General features: G+C 48.3%; 1 protein-coding gene across 1 annotated transcript in view; it reads right to left on the reverse strand.

Moving 5' to 3' along the window:
• Positions 1–15,931, reverse strand: part of LOC139383625 (uncharacterized) — a 48,786-nt gene that overhangs the window by 26,522 nt on the left and 6,333 nt on the right. The window contains 4 exon segments of the mRNA XM_071128174.1: positions 692–804; positions 2,555–2,616; positions 2,707–2,739; positions 2,973–3,089. Coding sequence (XP_070984275.1) covers positions 692–804; positions 2,555–2,616; positions 2,707–2,739; positions 2,973–3,089 — 325 coding nt within the window.

Consider the following 15,931-nt stretch of genomic DNA (forward strand, 5'->3'; position numbering starts at 1 on the left):
TTAAACAACCCTGGTTGAGATGGCAGTGGTGTGGGATTAGGAAGTGATGAGCAACTAAGTTTTGTTGCCTCAGGATTCCGGTGTGTCAGTAGAAAAAACTCCCAGCACAGAGCTACATACGTTTTGTGTCACAGCCACAGTAACCCTCAACTTCTAATTTCCAAATTATGACATCATTCTTTTTCTGCAGTAAATGTAGAAGTCAGTGATGATGAAACTGTTTTAGAATGCTTCTTAGACGAAGAGACTTAACGGTGGTTAGGGTTTGGGAACGAGAGAGAGACAAAGGGACTCTGGAGAACCAAACATTACAATGTGTTCAGTGTGTAGAGTAGAGCAATGTGCTTCTTAATGCCACCAGGAAGTGACATCACTTCCTGTGATACTCTGGGATATCTCCTGACACGGACAATGAGTGGATGTTGGGCTTGAAGGAATAGAGGGAGAAGGGGAAGAGAGAGAGAGAGATGAGGGCGAGAGAGAGAGAGAAGTTATGCAGAAGAACAACTTTCTGGTTGTTAAGAGTGAGATTAACACGATTAAATTAGCAAGAAATGTATAGGTAATCAAATTGTACAACTGAAGACAAACACAGGAGGAAAATATTGGCAGAGAGTGAGTTCAAATCTGTCAGCTGTCAGCTAGCAAGTGTAGTACACACTTGTTAGTAGACACTTGTTCTGTCCTTCACCTTGTACATAGGGTCCTTTCTCAGGATGCTCCCTAACCCGTAGGGAGGGTTTCTTCTTCTGCTCTCTGCCTCGCAGCAGGTCACGAACACGCTCATTGTAGATCTCCAGGAAACTGCAGGTGAAGGATAGTAAATACTACACTCACTGAAAGTCGGAGTCAGACCATCACTCAACACAATGTTCCTCTTACCTCAAACACAATGTTTCCTCTTACCTCAAACACAATGTTCCTCTTACCTCAAACACAATGTTCCTCTTACCTCAAACACAATGTCCCCCCTTACCTCAAACACAATGTTTCCTCTTACCTCAAACACAATGTTCCTCTTACCTCAAACACAATGTTCCCCCTTACCTCAAACACAATGTGCCTCTTACCTCAAACACAATGTTCCTCTTACCTCAAACACAATGTTCCTCTTACCTCAAACACAATGTTCCTCTTACCTCAAACACAATGTTTCCTCTTACCTCAAACACAATGTTCCTCTTACCTCAAACACAATGTTTCCTCTTACCTCAAACACAATGTTCCCCCTTACCTCAAACACAATGTTTCCTCTTACCTCAAACACAATGTTTCCTCTTACCTCAAACACAATGTTCCTCTTACCTCAAACACAATGTTTCTCTTACCTCAAACACAATGTTCCCCCTTACCTCAAACACAATGTTTCCTCTTACCTCAAACACAATGTTTCCTCTTACCTCAAACACAATGTTCCTCTTACCTCAAACACAATGTTCCTCTTACCTCAAACACAATGTTTCCTCTTACCTCAAACACAATGTTCCTCTTACCTCAAACACAATGTTTCCTCTTACCTCAAACACAATGTTCCTCTTACCTCAAACACAATGTTCCTCTTACCTCAAACACAATGTTCCTCTTACCTCAAACACAATGTTCCTCTTACCTCAAACACAATGTTTCCTCTTACCTCAAACACAATGTTCCTCTTACCTCAAACACAATGTTCCTCTTACCTCAAACACAATGTTCCTCTTACCTCAAACACAATGTTCCTCTTACCTCAAACACAATGTTCCTCTTACCTCAAACACAATGTTCCTCTTACCTCAAACACAATGTTTCCTCTTACCTCAAACACAATGTTCCTCTTACCTCAAACACAATGTTCCTCTTACCTCAAACACAATGTTTCCTCTTACCTCAAACACAATGTTCCTCTTACCTCAAACACAATGTTCCCCCTTACCTCAAACACAATGTTCCTCTTATCTCAAACACAATGTTCCCCCTTACCTCAAACACAATGTTCCTCTTACCTCAAACACAATGTTCCCCCTTACCTCAAACACAATGTTCCTCTTATCTCAAACACAATGTTCCCCCTTACCTCAAACACAATGTTCCCTCTTACCTCAAACACAATGTTCCCCCTTACCTCAAACACAATGTTCCCCCTTACCTCAAACACAATGTTCCTCTTACCTCAAACACAATGTGCCTCTTACCTCAAACACAATGTTCCCCCTTACCTCAAACACAATGTTCCCTCTTACCTCAAACACAATGTTCCCCCTTACCTCAAACACAATGTTCCCCCTTACCTCAAACACAATGTTCCCCCTTACTTCAAACACAATGTTCCCCCTTACCTCAAACACAATGTTCCTCTTACCTCAAACACAATGTCCCCCCTTACCTCAAACACAATGTTCCCTCTTACCTCAAACACAATGTTCCCCCTTACCTCAAACACAATGTTCCCCCTTACCTCAAACACAATGTTCCCCCTTACCTCAAACACAATGCTCCCTCTTACCTCAAACACAATGTTCCCTCTTACCTCAAACACAATGTTCCCTCTTACCTCAAACACACAGACCCCTCTTACCTGATCTCAACCCTGCTTGAGTTGTGTCCTTCGGGGAATGTGTCATCAGATTTGAACAGGCCCTGTAGAGACCAGACAGGTAGAACTGGTCATTAACCAGGACACTACCTCACCAGGACCCTGTAGACTGAATTATAGGACCACTTCCTTACCTGACAAATCCTGGGGGTCAGGCCCATGGAGTCCTGAGAGGAGGAGGAGGAGGAAGTGAGGGAGGGAGGGAAAGAGAAGAGTCATTAACTCCATTGACACTGTGTCTTCTTTCAACACATATAGCAGAGCGGAGAATGCCAACAGCCATGTTCCAGATGATATGATAGGTAACACTTTCCTTACAACACATTATAACTGCATCATAATGCATTATGCCTGCATTAAGTCAAGTGTTACCATATGATAGTTATAATCCCCTCCTCACCAGTGTGCCCATCATGGTGTAGGTCTTGCCAGTGCCAGTCTGCCCGTAGGCAAACAGACAGACGTTGTAGCCCTCTGACGCCCCAGCCAGCACCATCACTCCCAGGTCCTGGAACACCTACAGGAGAGCACACAAACCCAACTACTATATAGTAAAGATGGGAAAGTGTTGGGTCACAACAACACAACGACAGGCAGTGTTTATTAAGTTCAACGTTTAAGGGCTACAGTTAGAAGATGAGGGCATGGGTGAGAGTGGCAGGACGGGAGGCTGGGTGGCATGGGCGAGAGCAGTTAGCGTCCTCGGTGTGATACATTGTGTCATGGAGTGTTTTGTCGGACTACAGTACATCCAGATTAGGTCCAGCCAGGCACAACGCTGTGCCACCCAGCCAGTGTACTGGGTTGTTGCTTCCTGCAGAGACGTTTGGGTAAGGAGCAAAGCCAGGGAGGCAGGAAGTCAGTTAATACTAAGAGTAAACACCCTGCTAAAGCAAGGAGGAGGGACGAGAGGCCGGGTGGCAGGATGGGAAGCTGGGTGGCAGGACGGGAGGCTGGGTGGCAGGACGGGAGGCCGGGTGGCAGGACGGGAGGCCGGGTGGCAGGACGGGACGCCGGGTGGCAGGACGGGAGGCCGGGTGGCAGGACGGGAGGCCGGGTGACAGGACGGGAGGCCGGGTGGCAGGACGGGAGGCCGGGTGACAGGACGGGAGGCCGGGTGGCAGGACGGGAGGCTGGGTGGCAGGACGGGAGGCTGGGTGGCAGGACGGGAGGCCGGGTGGCAGGACGGGAGGCCGGGTGACAGGACGGGAGGCCGGGTGGCAGGATGGGAGGCTGGGTGGCAGGACGGGAGTCCAGGTGGCAGGACGGGAGGCCGGGTGACAGGACGGGAGGCCGGGTGGCAGGACGGGAGGCAGGACGGGAGGCCGGGTGGCAGGGCCGCAACGGTGGGGGATTTGAAAGCTAGTTGTTGGGCAGAAAAATAAACCTCCCTGAGGAGAAGGATCTGATTGTGCAGAGATCAGGAGAAAGTTCCATACACGTAGACACATAGCCAGTCTGGGCGCATTGTTTTCCTTCCTCCCCTCGGCCAGGGAGAGATCAGGGGGTTGGAGAAGTACCCGCCGCCCAGACCCCAGGCCTACGGATATGCATGGCACCCAGCAGCCCAGGAGGTCCTGGGCTAGGCCCAGGTAAACACACCACCAGCAGCAGGAACCTGATCCAGAGCCAGTATCACACAGGATCAAACATTGTTCCTCCTCTCCTGTAGAGGCTCTCAGCCAACCTAATGACCAACAGAAGAATAGGTTACACCAACCCAGGGAAGGTGTTATGGTTGGATATAGCCCTCAAATCTATGTAACAGTTTTGCTTCCGTCCCTCTCTTCGCCCCTACCTGGGCTCAAACCAGGGAGCCTCTGCACACATCAACAACTGCCTCCCACGAAACATCGTTACTCATCGCTCCACAAAAGCTGAGGCCCTTACAGAGCAAGGGGAACAACTACTTCAAGGTCTCAGAGCAAGTGATGTCATCGATTGAAACGCTATTAGCGCGCACCCCGCTAACTAGCTAGCCATTTCACACCGGTTACATCTACACCAATCCAGGGAAGGTGTTATGGTTGGATATAGCCCTCAAATATTTTATTACAGTCCATGTAAAGCCACTTCAATAAGCTTCACATGATAACCAAAAGGTAAGGAGGTCAGTTTCAATGACAATGAGGCCCCTTTGTGTGAACTGTGTTAATAATCAACAAGGTAAAATCAACAACGTTAAAGTTTCTCCCACCAGCTAAGAGGGTCAATATTGACCAGAGATGTGTAGCCAGTCAGTCAGTCAGACGGTCAGTCAGTCAGTCAGACGGTCAGTCAGTCAGTCAGACGGTCAGTCAGTCAGTCATACGGTCAGTCAGTCAGTCAGATGGTCAGTCAGTCAGTCAGACGGTCAGTCAGTCAGTCAGACGGTCAGTCAGTCAGTCAGTCAGTCAGACGGCCAGTCAGTCAGTCAGACGGTCAGTCAGTCAGTCAGACGGTAGGTCAGACGGTCAGTCAGTCAGTCAGACGGTCAGTCAGTCAGTCAGTCAGTCAGACAGCCAGTCAGACGGTCAGTCAGTCAGTTAGACGGTCAGTCAGTCAGATGGTCAGTCAGTCAGTCAGACGGTCAGTCAGTCAGTCAGTCAGACAGTCAGTCAGACGGTCAGTCAGTCAGTCAGATGGTCAGTCAGTCAGTCAGTCAGCCAGTCAGTCAGACGGTCAGTCAGTCAGTCAGTGAACATGGAGACCAGCTCGGCTAGTACCAGTAGTCTCATGTCTTATCTAACTACCATTGACCACATGCCATAACAGAAACAACCATACAGAATCTCAGCTAAGACACGGGACAGAACCACAGGACAGGACCACGGGACAGGACCACGGGACAGGACCACGGGACAGGACTAATTAATAGAACTGTGGTACTGGGCAGTCCACAACCTAGTGGTTTGATTAGTGCACTAGCCTGATCCCATATCTGTTTCTCCCCCTAACACCTCTTACCCTGGACTCTCTTGCTCTCTCCCTCCTCCCTCACTCCTGTCTCCCCCCTGTACCCGTCTCTCCCTCTCTCCACCTCCTCACTACCAAACAGAATCTCTAATCTCTATTACCTCTATTTTGAGTTCCACAGGCAGGGAGTATTCTATGGAATATGAATAACACTGGCCCTGACATACTCTCATCTGAAACACTCTATTGTGTCTCGTCATATTACAATTATTTGGTAGAGGGAAATCCCTGCTGTTGTGTAGAAAGCATCCCTGAAAGACCACAATGGGCTCTCACTGCTACAACCTACTATCACAGAACCCTTGCCTGGCCTACAGGTGTGGTGGCACAGCAAACCTGGAGGTATGTGGACAACAAAGCAGAGCAGTAAGGTAAGAAATGCAGTGCATTATGGGACGGTTGGACTAACGGATGATCCAGATTCAAGCAGGTCATAAAGAATTGAGCCAGAGAGCCAACAGAAACAGAGGAGAAGGACCAGAGTCTGTAGAATAAATGACCAAAACACACAGGGAAAGACTAAACACTTGCATCAACAGGAAGGTTCTGTCTGTGTGTGTGTGCGTGTGAGTGTGCGTGTGTGTTTGTGTGTGTGCGTGTGTGTGTGTAGGTCCAACCAGCCCAGAGGAAATGGCATCTGACAAAAGGCTTGAGGTTTGCTTTCCTTCTCTTGAAAAAAATTAAACTAATTAAAACATGCTTCACAATGAAGAGAGGAAAGCAGAATATAGAAGGAGGAGGAAGTGGGAGGCAAGAGAAGGGGAAGAGGGAGGAAGGAGGAGAGAGGGTGAGGAAGGAGGGGAAGGAAGAGGAGGGGGAGGAAGGGGGAGGAAGACAGAGGAAAGAAGGGGAAGAGGTAGGAAGGACGAGGAACGAGGAGGAATGGGTAGGAAGGACGAGGAAGGGGTAGGAAGGACGAGGAAGGAGGAGAAGGGGTAGGAAGGAGCGAGGAAGGAGGAAGGGGTAGGAAGGACGAGGAAGGTGTAGGAAGGAGGAGGAAGGAGGAGGAAGGGTTAGGAAGGAGGAGGAAGGAGGAGGAAGGGGTATGACGGATGAGGAAGGAGGAAGAAGGGGTAGGAAGGACGAGGAAGGGGTAGGAAGGACGAGGAAGGAGGAGAAAGGGGTAGGAAGGAGCGAGGAAGGAGGAAGGGGTAGGAAGGACGAGGAAAGTGTAGGAAGGATGAGGAAGGAGGAGGAAGGGTTAGGAAGTACGAGGAAGGAGGAGGAAGGAGGAGGAAGGAGGAGGAAGGGGTATGACGGATGAGGCCCAGGTAAACACACCACCAGCAGCAGGAACCTGATCCAGAGCCAGTATCACACAGGATCAAACATTGTTCCTCCTCTCCTGTAGAGGCTCTCAGCCAACCTAATGACCAACAGAAGAATAGGTTACACCAACCCAGGGAAGGTGTTATGGTTGGATATAGCCCTCAAATCTATGTAACAGTTTTGCTTCCGTCCCTCTCTTCGCCCCTACCTGGGCTCAAACCAGGGAGCCTCTGCACACATCAACAACTGCCTCCCACGAAACATCGTTACTCATCGCTCCACAAAAGCTGAGGCCCTTACAGAGCAAGGGGAACAACTACTTCAAGGTCTCAGAGCAAGTGATGTCATCGATTGAAACGCTATTAGCGCGCACCCCGCTAACTAGCTAGCCATTTCACACCGGTTACATCTACACCAATCCAGGGAAGGTGTTATGGTTGGATATAGCCCTCAAATATTTTATTACAGTCCATGTAAAGCCACTTCAATAAGCTTCACATGATAACCAAAAGGTAAGGAGGTCAGTTTCAATGACAATGAGGCCCCTTTGTGTGAACTGTGTTAATAATCAACAAGGTAAAATCAACAACGTCAAAGTTTCTCCCACCAGCTAAGAGGGTCAATATTGACCAGAGATGTGTAGCCAGTCAGTCAGTCAGACGGTCAGTCAGTCAGTCAGACGGTCAGTCAGTCAGTCAGACGGTCAGTCAGTCAGTCAGACGGTCAGTCAGTCAGTCAGTCAGTCAGACGGCCAGTCAGTCAGTCAGACGGTCAGTCAGTCAGTCAGACGGTAGGTCAGACGGTCAGTCAGTCAGTCAGACGGTCAGTCAGTCAGTCAGACGGTCAGTCAGTCAGTCAGACAGCCAGTCAGACGGTCAGTCAGTCAGTTAGACGGTCAGTCAGTCAGATGGTCAGTCAGTCAGTCAGACGGTCAGTCAGTCAGTCAGTCAGACAGTCAGTCAGACGGTCAGTCAGTCAGTCAGACGGTCAGTCAGTCAGTCAGTCAGCCAGTCAGTCAGACGGTCAGTCAGTCAGTCAGTGAACATGGAGACCAGCTCGGCTAGTACCAGTAGTCTCATGTCTTATCTAACTACCATTGACCACATGCCATAACAGAAACAACCATACAGAATCTCAGCTAAGACACGGGACAGAACCACAGGACAGGACCACGGGACAGGACCACGGGACAGGACCACGGGACAGGACCACGGGACAGGACATCCACATCGATGGAACAGTAGTGGAGAGGGTAGCAAGTTTTAAGTTCCTCGGCATACACATCACAGACAAACTGAATTGGTCCACTCACACAGACAGCATCGTGAAGAAGGCGCAGCAGCGCCTCTTCAACCTCAGGAGGCTGAAGAAATTCGGCTTGTCACCAAAAGCACTCACAAACTTCTACAGATGCACAATCGAGAGCATCCTGGCGGGCTGTATCACCGCCTGGTATGGCAACTGCACCGCCCTCAACCGTAAGGCTCTCCAGAGGGTAGTGAGGTCTGCACAACGCATCACCGGGGGCAAACTACCTGCCCTCCAGGACACCTACACCACCCGATGTCACAGGAAGGCCATAAAGATCATCAAGGACATCAACCACCCGAGCCACTGCCTGTTCACCCCGCTATCATCCAGAAGGCGAGGTCAGTACAGGTGCATCAAAGCTGGGACCGAGAGACTGAAAAACAGCTTCTATCTCAAGGCCATCAGACTGTTAAACAGCCACCACTAACACTGAGTGGCTGCTGCCAACACACTGACACTGACTCAACTCCAGCCACTTTAATAATGGGAATTGATGGGAAATGATGTAAATATATCACTAGCCACTTTAAACAATGCTACCTTATATAAATGTTACTTACCCTACATTATTCATCTCATACGCATACGTATATACTGTACTCTATATCATCGACGGTATCCTTATGTAATACATGTATCACTAGCCACTTTATACTATACTATGCCACTTTGTTTACATACTCATCTCATTTGTACATACTGTACCCGATACCATCTACTGTATCTTGCCTATGCTGCTCTGTACCATCACTCATTCATATATCCTTATGTACATATTCTTTATCCCCTTACACTGTGTACAAGACAGTAGTTTTGGAATTGTTAGTTAGATTACTTGTTATTACTGCATTGTCGGAACTAGAAGCACAAGCATTTCGCTACACTCGCATTAACATCTGCTAACCATGTGTATGTGACAAATAAAATTTGATTTGATTTGACTAATTAATAGAACTGTGGTACTGGGCAGTCCACAACCTAGTGGTTTGATTAGTGCACTAGCCTGATCCCATATCTGTTTCTCCCCCTAACACCTCTTACCCTGGACTCTCTTGCTCTCTCCCTCCTCCCTCACTCCTGTCTCCCCCCTGTACCCGTCTCTCCCTCTCTCCCCCTCCTCACTACCAAACAGAATCTCTAATCTCTATTACCTCTATTTTGAGTTCCACAGGCAGGGAGTATTCTATGGAATATGAATAACACTGGCCCTGACATACTCTCATCTGAAACACTCTATTGTGTCTCGTCATATTACAATTATTTGGTAGAGGGAAATCCCTGCTGTTGTGTAGAAAGCATCCCTGAAAGACCACAATGGGCTCTCACTGCTACAACCTACTATCACAGAACCCTTGCCTGGCCTACAGGTGTGGTGGCACAGCAAACCTGGAGGTATGTGGACAACAAAGCAGAGCAGTAAGGTAAGAAATGCAGTGCATTATGGGACGGTTGGACTAACGGATGATCCAGATTCAAGCAGGTCATAAAGAATTGAGCCAGAGAGCCAACAGAAACAGAGGAGAAGGACCAGAGTCTGTAGAATAAATGACCAAAACACACAGGGAAAGACTAAACACTTGCATCAACAGGAAGGTTCTGTCTGTGTGTGTGTGCGTGTGAGTGTGCGTGTGTGTTTGTGTGTGTGCGTGTGTGTGTGTAGGTCCAACCAGCCCAGAGGAAATGGCATCTGACAAAAGGCTTGAGGTTTGCTTTCCTTCTCTTGAAAAAAATGAAACTAATTAAAACATGCTTCACAATGAAGAGAGGAAAGCAGAATATAGAAGGAGGAGGAAGTGGGAGGCAAGAGAAGGGGAAGAGGGAGGAAGGAGGAGAGAGGGTGAGGAAGGAGGGGAAGGAAGAGGAGGGGGAGGAAGGGGGAGGAAGACAGAGGAAAGAAGGGGAAGAGGTAGGAAGGACGAGGAACGAGGAGGAATGGGTAGGAAGGACGAGGAAGGGGTAGGAAGGACGAGGAAGGAGGAGAAGGGGTAGGAAGGAGCGAGGAAGGAGGAAGGGGTAGGAAGGACGAGGAAGGTGTAGGAAGGAGGAGGAAGGAGGAGGAAGGGTTAGGAAGGAGGAGGAAGGAGGAGGAAGGGGTATGACGGATGAGGAAAGAGGAAGAAGGGGTAGGAAGGACGAGGAAGGGGTAGGAAGGACGAGGAAGGAGGAGAAAGGGGTAGGAAGGAGCGAGGAAGGAGGAAGGGGTAGGAAGGACGAGGAAAGTGTAGGAAGGATGAGGAAGGAGGAGGAAGGGTTAGGAAGTACGAGGAAGGAGGAGGAAGGAGGAGGAAGGAGGAGGAAGGGGTATGACGGATGAGGAAGGAGGAAGAAGGGGTAGGAAGGACGAGGAAGGTGGAGGAAAGGGTAAGATGGGGTAGGAAGGACGAGGAAGGAGGAAGAAAGGGTAAGAAGAACGAGGAAGGTACAAAAAGGACAAGGAAGGAGGAGAAAGGGGTAGGAAGGACAAGGAAGGTGGAGGAGGGATGGGGAAGGGTTGGGAAGAAAGAGAAAGGAGAAGGAAGGGGTAGGAAGGACGAGGAAGGAGGAGAAAGGGGTAGGAAGGACGAGGAAGGAGGAGAAAGGGGTAGGAAGGACGAGGAAGGTGGAGGAAGGAGGAGGAAGGATGGGGAAGGGTTAGGAAGAAAGAGAAAGGAGAAGGAAGGGGTAGGAAGGACGAGGAAGGAGGAGAAAGGGGTAGGAAGGACGAGGAAGATGGAGGAAGGGGTAGGAAGGACAAGGAAGGTGGAGGAAGAAAGAGAAAGGAGAAGGAAGGGGTAGGAAGGATGAGGAAGGAGGAGAAAGGGGTAGGAAGGACGAGGAAGATGGAGGAAGGGGTAGGAAGAACGAGGAAGGTGGAGGAAGGAGGAGGAGGGATGGGGAAGGGTTAGGAAGAAAGAGAAAGGAGAAGGAAGGGTTAGAAAGGACGAGGAAGGAGAGGGAAGGGGCAAGGGAGAAGGGGAAGAACATGGAAAGACGAGAAAGTGGGAGGGGAGGAAACACGAAGAAGGACGAAAAAAGATGAGGACGGAGGAGGAAGAAGGAGGAGAAAGGAGGATGAAGAAGGTGGTCCAGTTGGTGTGTGTGTCTGGGGGAGGGGGGGGTGTCCACTCCAGCGAGCCAACCCAGGATGAATTAATTAATAACTGGATAACTGCTGGTTATAAGAGCTTGTTTTGTAACTGGGATACTCTTTAGGTTGTAAGCCTGGAGCCTGTCAATGGAGAGGAAAAACTAAAAGGGAGAAGGAGAAAGAGAGCGATAGGGAGAAGAGGAAGAGAGAAAGAGAGAGATGGAGGGAGAAAGAGAGCGATGGGGAGAAGAGGAAGAGAGAAAGAGAGAGATGGAGGGAGAAAGAGAGCGATGGGGAGAAGAGGGCGAGAGAAATAGAGGGAGAGAGAGCGATGGGGAGAAGAGGGAGAGAGAAATAGAGAGATAGAGGGAGAGAGAGCAATGGGGAGAAGAGGGAGAGAGAGAGAGAGAGATAGAGGGAGAGAGAGCGATGGGGAGAAGACGGAGAGAGAAATAGAGAGATAGAGGGAGAGAGAGCGATGGGGAGAAGACGGAGAGAGAAATAGAGAGATAGAGGGAGAGAGAGCAATGGGGAGAAGAGGGAGAGAGAGAGAGAGAGATAGAGGGAGAGAGAGCGATGGTGAGAAGAGGGAGAGAGAAATAGAGAGATAGAGGGAGAGAGAGCGATGGGGAGAAGAGGGAGAGAGAAATAGAGAGATAGACGGAGAGAGAGCGATGGGGAGAAGAGGGAGAGAGAAATAGAGAGATAGAGGGAGAGAGAGCGATGGGGAGAAGAGGGAGAGAGAAATAGAGAGATAGAGGGAGAGAGAGCGATGGGGAGAAGAGGGAGAGAGAAATAGAGAGATAGAGGGAGAGAGAGCGATGGGGAGAAGAGGGAGAGAGAAATAGAGAGATAGAGGGAGAGAGAAATAGAGATAGAGGGAGAGAGAGCAATGGGGAGAAGAGGGAGAGAGAGAGAGAGAGATAGAGGGAGAGAGAGCGATGGGGAGAAGACGGAGAGAGAAATAGAGAGATAGAGGGAGAGAGAGCGATGGGGAGAAGACAGAGAGAGAAATAGAGAGATAGAGGGAGAGAGAGCAATGGGGAGAAGAGGGAGAGAGAGAGAGAGAGATAGAGGGAGAGAGAGCGATGGTGAGAAGAGGGAGAGAGAAATAGAGAGATAGAGGGAGAGAGAGCGATGGGGAGAAGAGGGAGAGAGAAATAGAGAGATAGAGGGAGAGAGAGCGATGGGGAGAAGAGGGAGAGAGAAATAGAGAGATAGAGGGAGAGAGAGCGATGGGGAGAAGAGGGAGAGAGAAATAGAGAGATAGAGGGAGAGAGAGCGATGGGGAGAAGAGGGAGAGAGAAATAGAGAGATAGAGGGAGAGAGAGCGATGGGGAGAAGAGGGAGAGAGAAATAGAGAGATAGAGGGAGAGAGAGCGATGGGGAGAAGAGGGAGAGAGAAATAGAGAGATAGAGGGAGAGAGAGCGATGGGGAGAAGAGGGAGAGAGAAATAGAGAGATAGAGGGAGAGAGAGCGATGGGGAGAAGACGGAGAGAGAAATAGAGAGATAGAGGGAGAGAGAGCAATGGGGAGAAGAGGGAGAAAGAGAGAGAGAGAGAGATAGAGGGAGAGAGAGCGATGGGGAGAAGAGGGAGAGAGAAATAGAGAGATAGAGGGAGAGAGAGCGATGGGGAGAAGACGAAGAGAGAAATAGAGAGATAGAGGGAGAGAGAGCGATGGGGAGAAGGAGGCAGGTAGCTGTCTACTAATCCATGACAGTAGTTGTCTGACTTCAGTGGCTGGGTTTGGTTTTCATGTGGCCTGCTCAACTCTACACAAGCCCCTGGACTGGAAAACTTGTGTGAGTGTGTGTGTGTGTGTGTGTGTGTGTGTGTGTGTGTGTGTGTGTGTGTGTGTGTGTGTGTGTGTGTGTGTGTGTGTGTGTGTGTGTGTGTGTGTGTGTGTGTGTGTGTGTGTGTGTGTGTGTGTGTGTGTGTGTGTTATGACGTCAGTTGAAGTTCTTCAGTTCTTCTAAGAAACCACCAAAGCCGAAAAACAGCCCCTTAAGTTCACTTCCCTACTACTACACACTATCTCATATAGCATGGGGTCCTTGGGCTAACAGTGGGCATTGGTTGGGTAAAGCTGCATTTAGGAAAAGTAAAGTCAAAATCAATGTGTTTATTGGTTGTGAATACAGTTTAGTTCCAGATTTTCTTTTACGTAACTAGCTCCTAACAATGCAGTAAAATGTCAACAAAGTCCACAAATATGTCTATGTTAAGAATCCAGTTAATACAGAAATATGCAGTGTGTATCAACAGTGTAACTAAAATGTAAAGTAGAAAAAATATTACAACGAGCTACACTACATGGCCAAAATGGCAAAAGTATGTGGTCACCTGCTCGTTGAACATCTCATTCTAAAATCATGGGCATTAATATGGTCCCCCTTTGTTTCTATAAAAGCCTCCACTCTTCTGGGAAGGCTTTCCACTTGTTGGAACATTGCTGCAGGGACTTGCTTCCATCCAGCCACAAGAGCATTAGTGAGGTTGGGCACTGATGTTGGGCGATTAGGCCTGGCTCACAGTCGGTGTTCCAATTCATCCTAAAGGTGTTCGATGGGGTTGAGGTCAGGGCTCTGTGCAGGCCAGTCAAGTTCTTCCACACCGATCTAGAGAACCAATTTCATTGTATGTGGTAGCATTAAGACTTCCCTATGTCATTATTACTCCTCCACCCAACTCTACAGTTAGCACTATGCATTTGGGCCGGTAGCGTCTGTCGAACAGCCAAATGGTGAAGTGTGATTCATCCCTCCTGAGAACACATTTCCACTGCTTCAGAGTCCAATGGCGGTGAGCTTTACACCACTCCAGCCAACGCTTGGCATTGTGCATGGCAAGGGGGGCCCGCCGGGCACTTCAATCCGGCCCGTGAGACAGGGGTAAAAAAAAAAATACAAATATTTATTTTTTAATTGCCCTTTTTTCTTCCCAATTTCTTGATATCCAATTGGTAGTTAGTCTTGTCCCATCGCTGCAACTCCCGTACGGACTAATGAGGGGCGAAGGTCGTGCGACCTCCAATAAACTACCCAGCCTAGCCGCACTGCTTCTTGACACAATGCCCACTTAACCCGGTAGCCAGCCACACCAATGTGTCGGAGGAAACACCGTGCACCAGGCAAGCACTACGTCCGGCCTGCCACAGGAGACGCTAGTGCGCGATGGGACATCCCTGCCGGCCAAACCCTCCCCTAACCCGGACAACGCTGGGCCAATTGTGCGCCGCCTCATGGATCTCCCAGTCACGGCCAGCTGTAACACAGCCTGGGATTGAACACGTGTCTGTAGTAACGCCTCAAGCACTGTGATGCAGTACCTTAGACCGCTTGTGTATGTTTTTTAACCTTTATTTAACTGGGCAAGTTAGTTAAGAACAAATTCTTATTTACAATGACGGCCTGATCCGGTCAAGCCGGATGGGACTCCCAATCACACCCTATGGGACTCCCAATCACAGCCGGATGGGATACAGCCTGGAGTCGAACCAAGAACTATAGTGACACCTCTTGCACTGAGATGCAGTGCCTTAGACCGCTGTGCCACTCAGGAGTCCCTGTGTTCTATTCAGAGGGTGAATGGGCAAGACAAAATATTTAAGTGCCTTTGAACAGGGTATGAAGGTAGGTGCCAGGCAAACTTGTTTGTGTGAAGAACTGCAACGCTGCTGGGTTTTTCACGCTCAACAGTTTCCCGTGTATATCAAGAATGGTCCACCACCCAAAGGACATCCAGCCAACTTGACACAACTGTGGGAAGCATTGGAATCAACATTGGCCAGCATCCCTGCGGATCGCTTTCAACACCTTGTAGAGTCCATGCCCCGACAAATTTAGGTTGTTCCTAATGTTTGGGTTACTCAGTGTATATGATGGTGTGTAGACAGTATGGACAGTATATGAGTAGAAAAGGTGTGTACAGCAGTAGTTATACAGGATGAGCTATGACTAGAATACAGTATTTACAGTGCATTCAGATATTATTCTGACCCCTTGACTTTTTCCACATTGTGTTACATTACCGCCCTATTCTAAAATGGATTCTATTTTTTTTGCTTCTCATCAATCTACACACAATTCCCCATAATGACAAAGCAAAAACAGTTTTTATATTTTTTTATTAGAAAATGTATAAAAAAATGCACTGTCAGCTGTGGGACCTTAAATAGACAGGGGTGTGCCTTTCCAAATCATGTCCAATCAATTGAATTGACCACAGAGTGACTCCAATCACGTTGTAGAAACATTTCATGGATTATCAATGGAAACAGGATAGACCTGAGCTCAATTTGCAAGCATTTCTTAAAATCTGTTTTCGCTTTGTCATTATGGGTTGGTATTGTGTGTAGATTGATGAGGGGAAGAAATGATTTAATCAATTTAATAATAAGGCTGTAACGTAACAAAATGTTGAACAAGTCAAAGGGTCTGGATACTTTTCCAATGCACTGACTGTATATATAAAGGGGGTAAAACAGTATGTAAACATTATTAAAATGACCAGTGTTCAATGACTATATACATAGTGTCACGCCCTGACCTTAGAGATCCTTTTAATTCTCTATTTGGTTAGGTCAGGGTGTGACTAGTGTGGGCAATCTATGTTTTCTATTTCTTTGTTGGCCGGATATGGTTCCCAATCAATCAGAGGCAGATGTCTATCGTTGTCTCTGATTGGGGATCATACTTAGGTAGCTCCCACCTGTAGTTTGTGGGATCTTGTTTTTGGTGCTGTGCTGTTTAGCC

The sequence above is a fragment of the Oncorhynchus clarkii genome, chromosome 25 (assembly GCF_045791955.1).
Source record: "Oncorhynchus clarkii lewisi isolate Uvic-CL-2024 chromosome 25, UVic_Ocla_1.0, whole genome shotgun sequence".
NCBI lineage: Eukaryota > Metazoa > Chordata > Actinopteri > Salmoniformes > Salmonidae > Oncorhynchus > Oncorhynchus clarkii.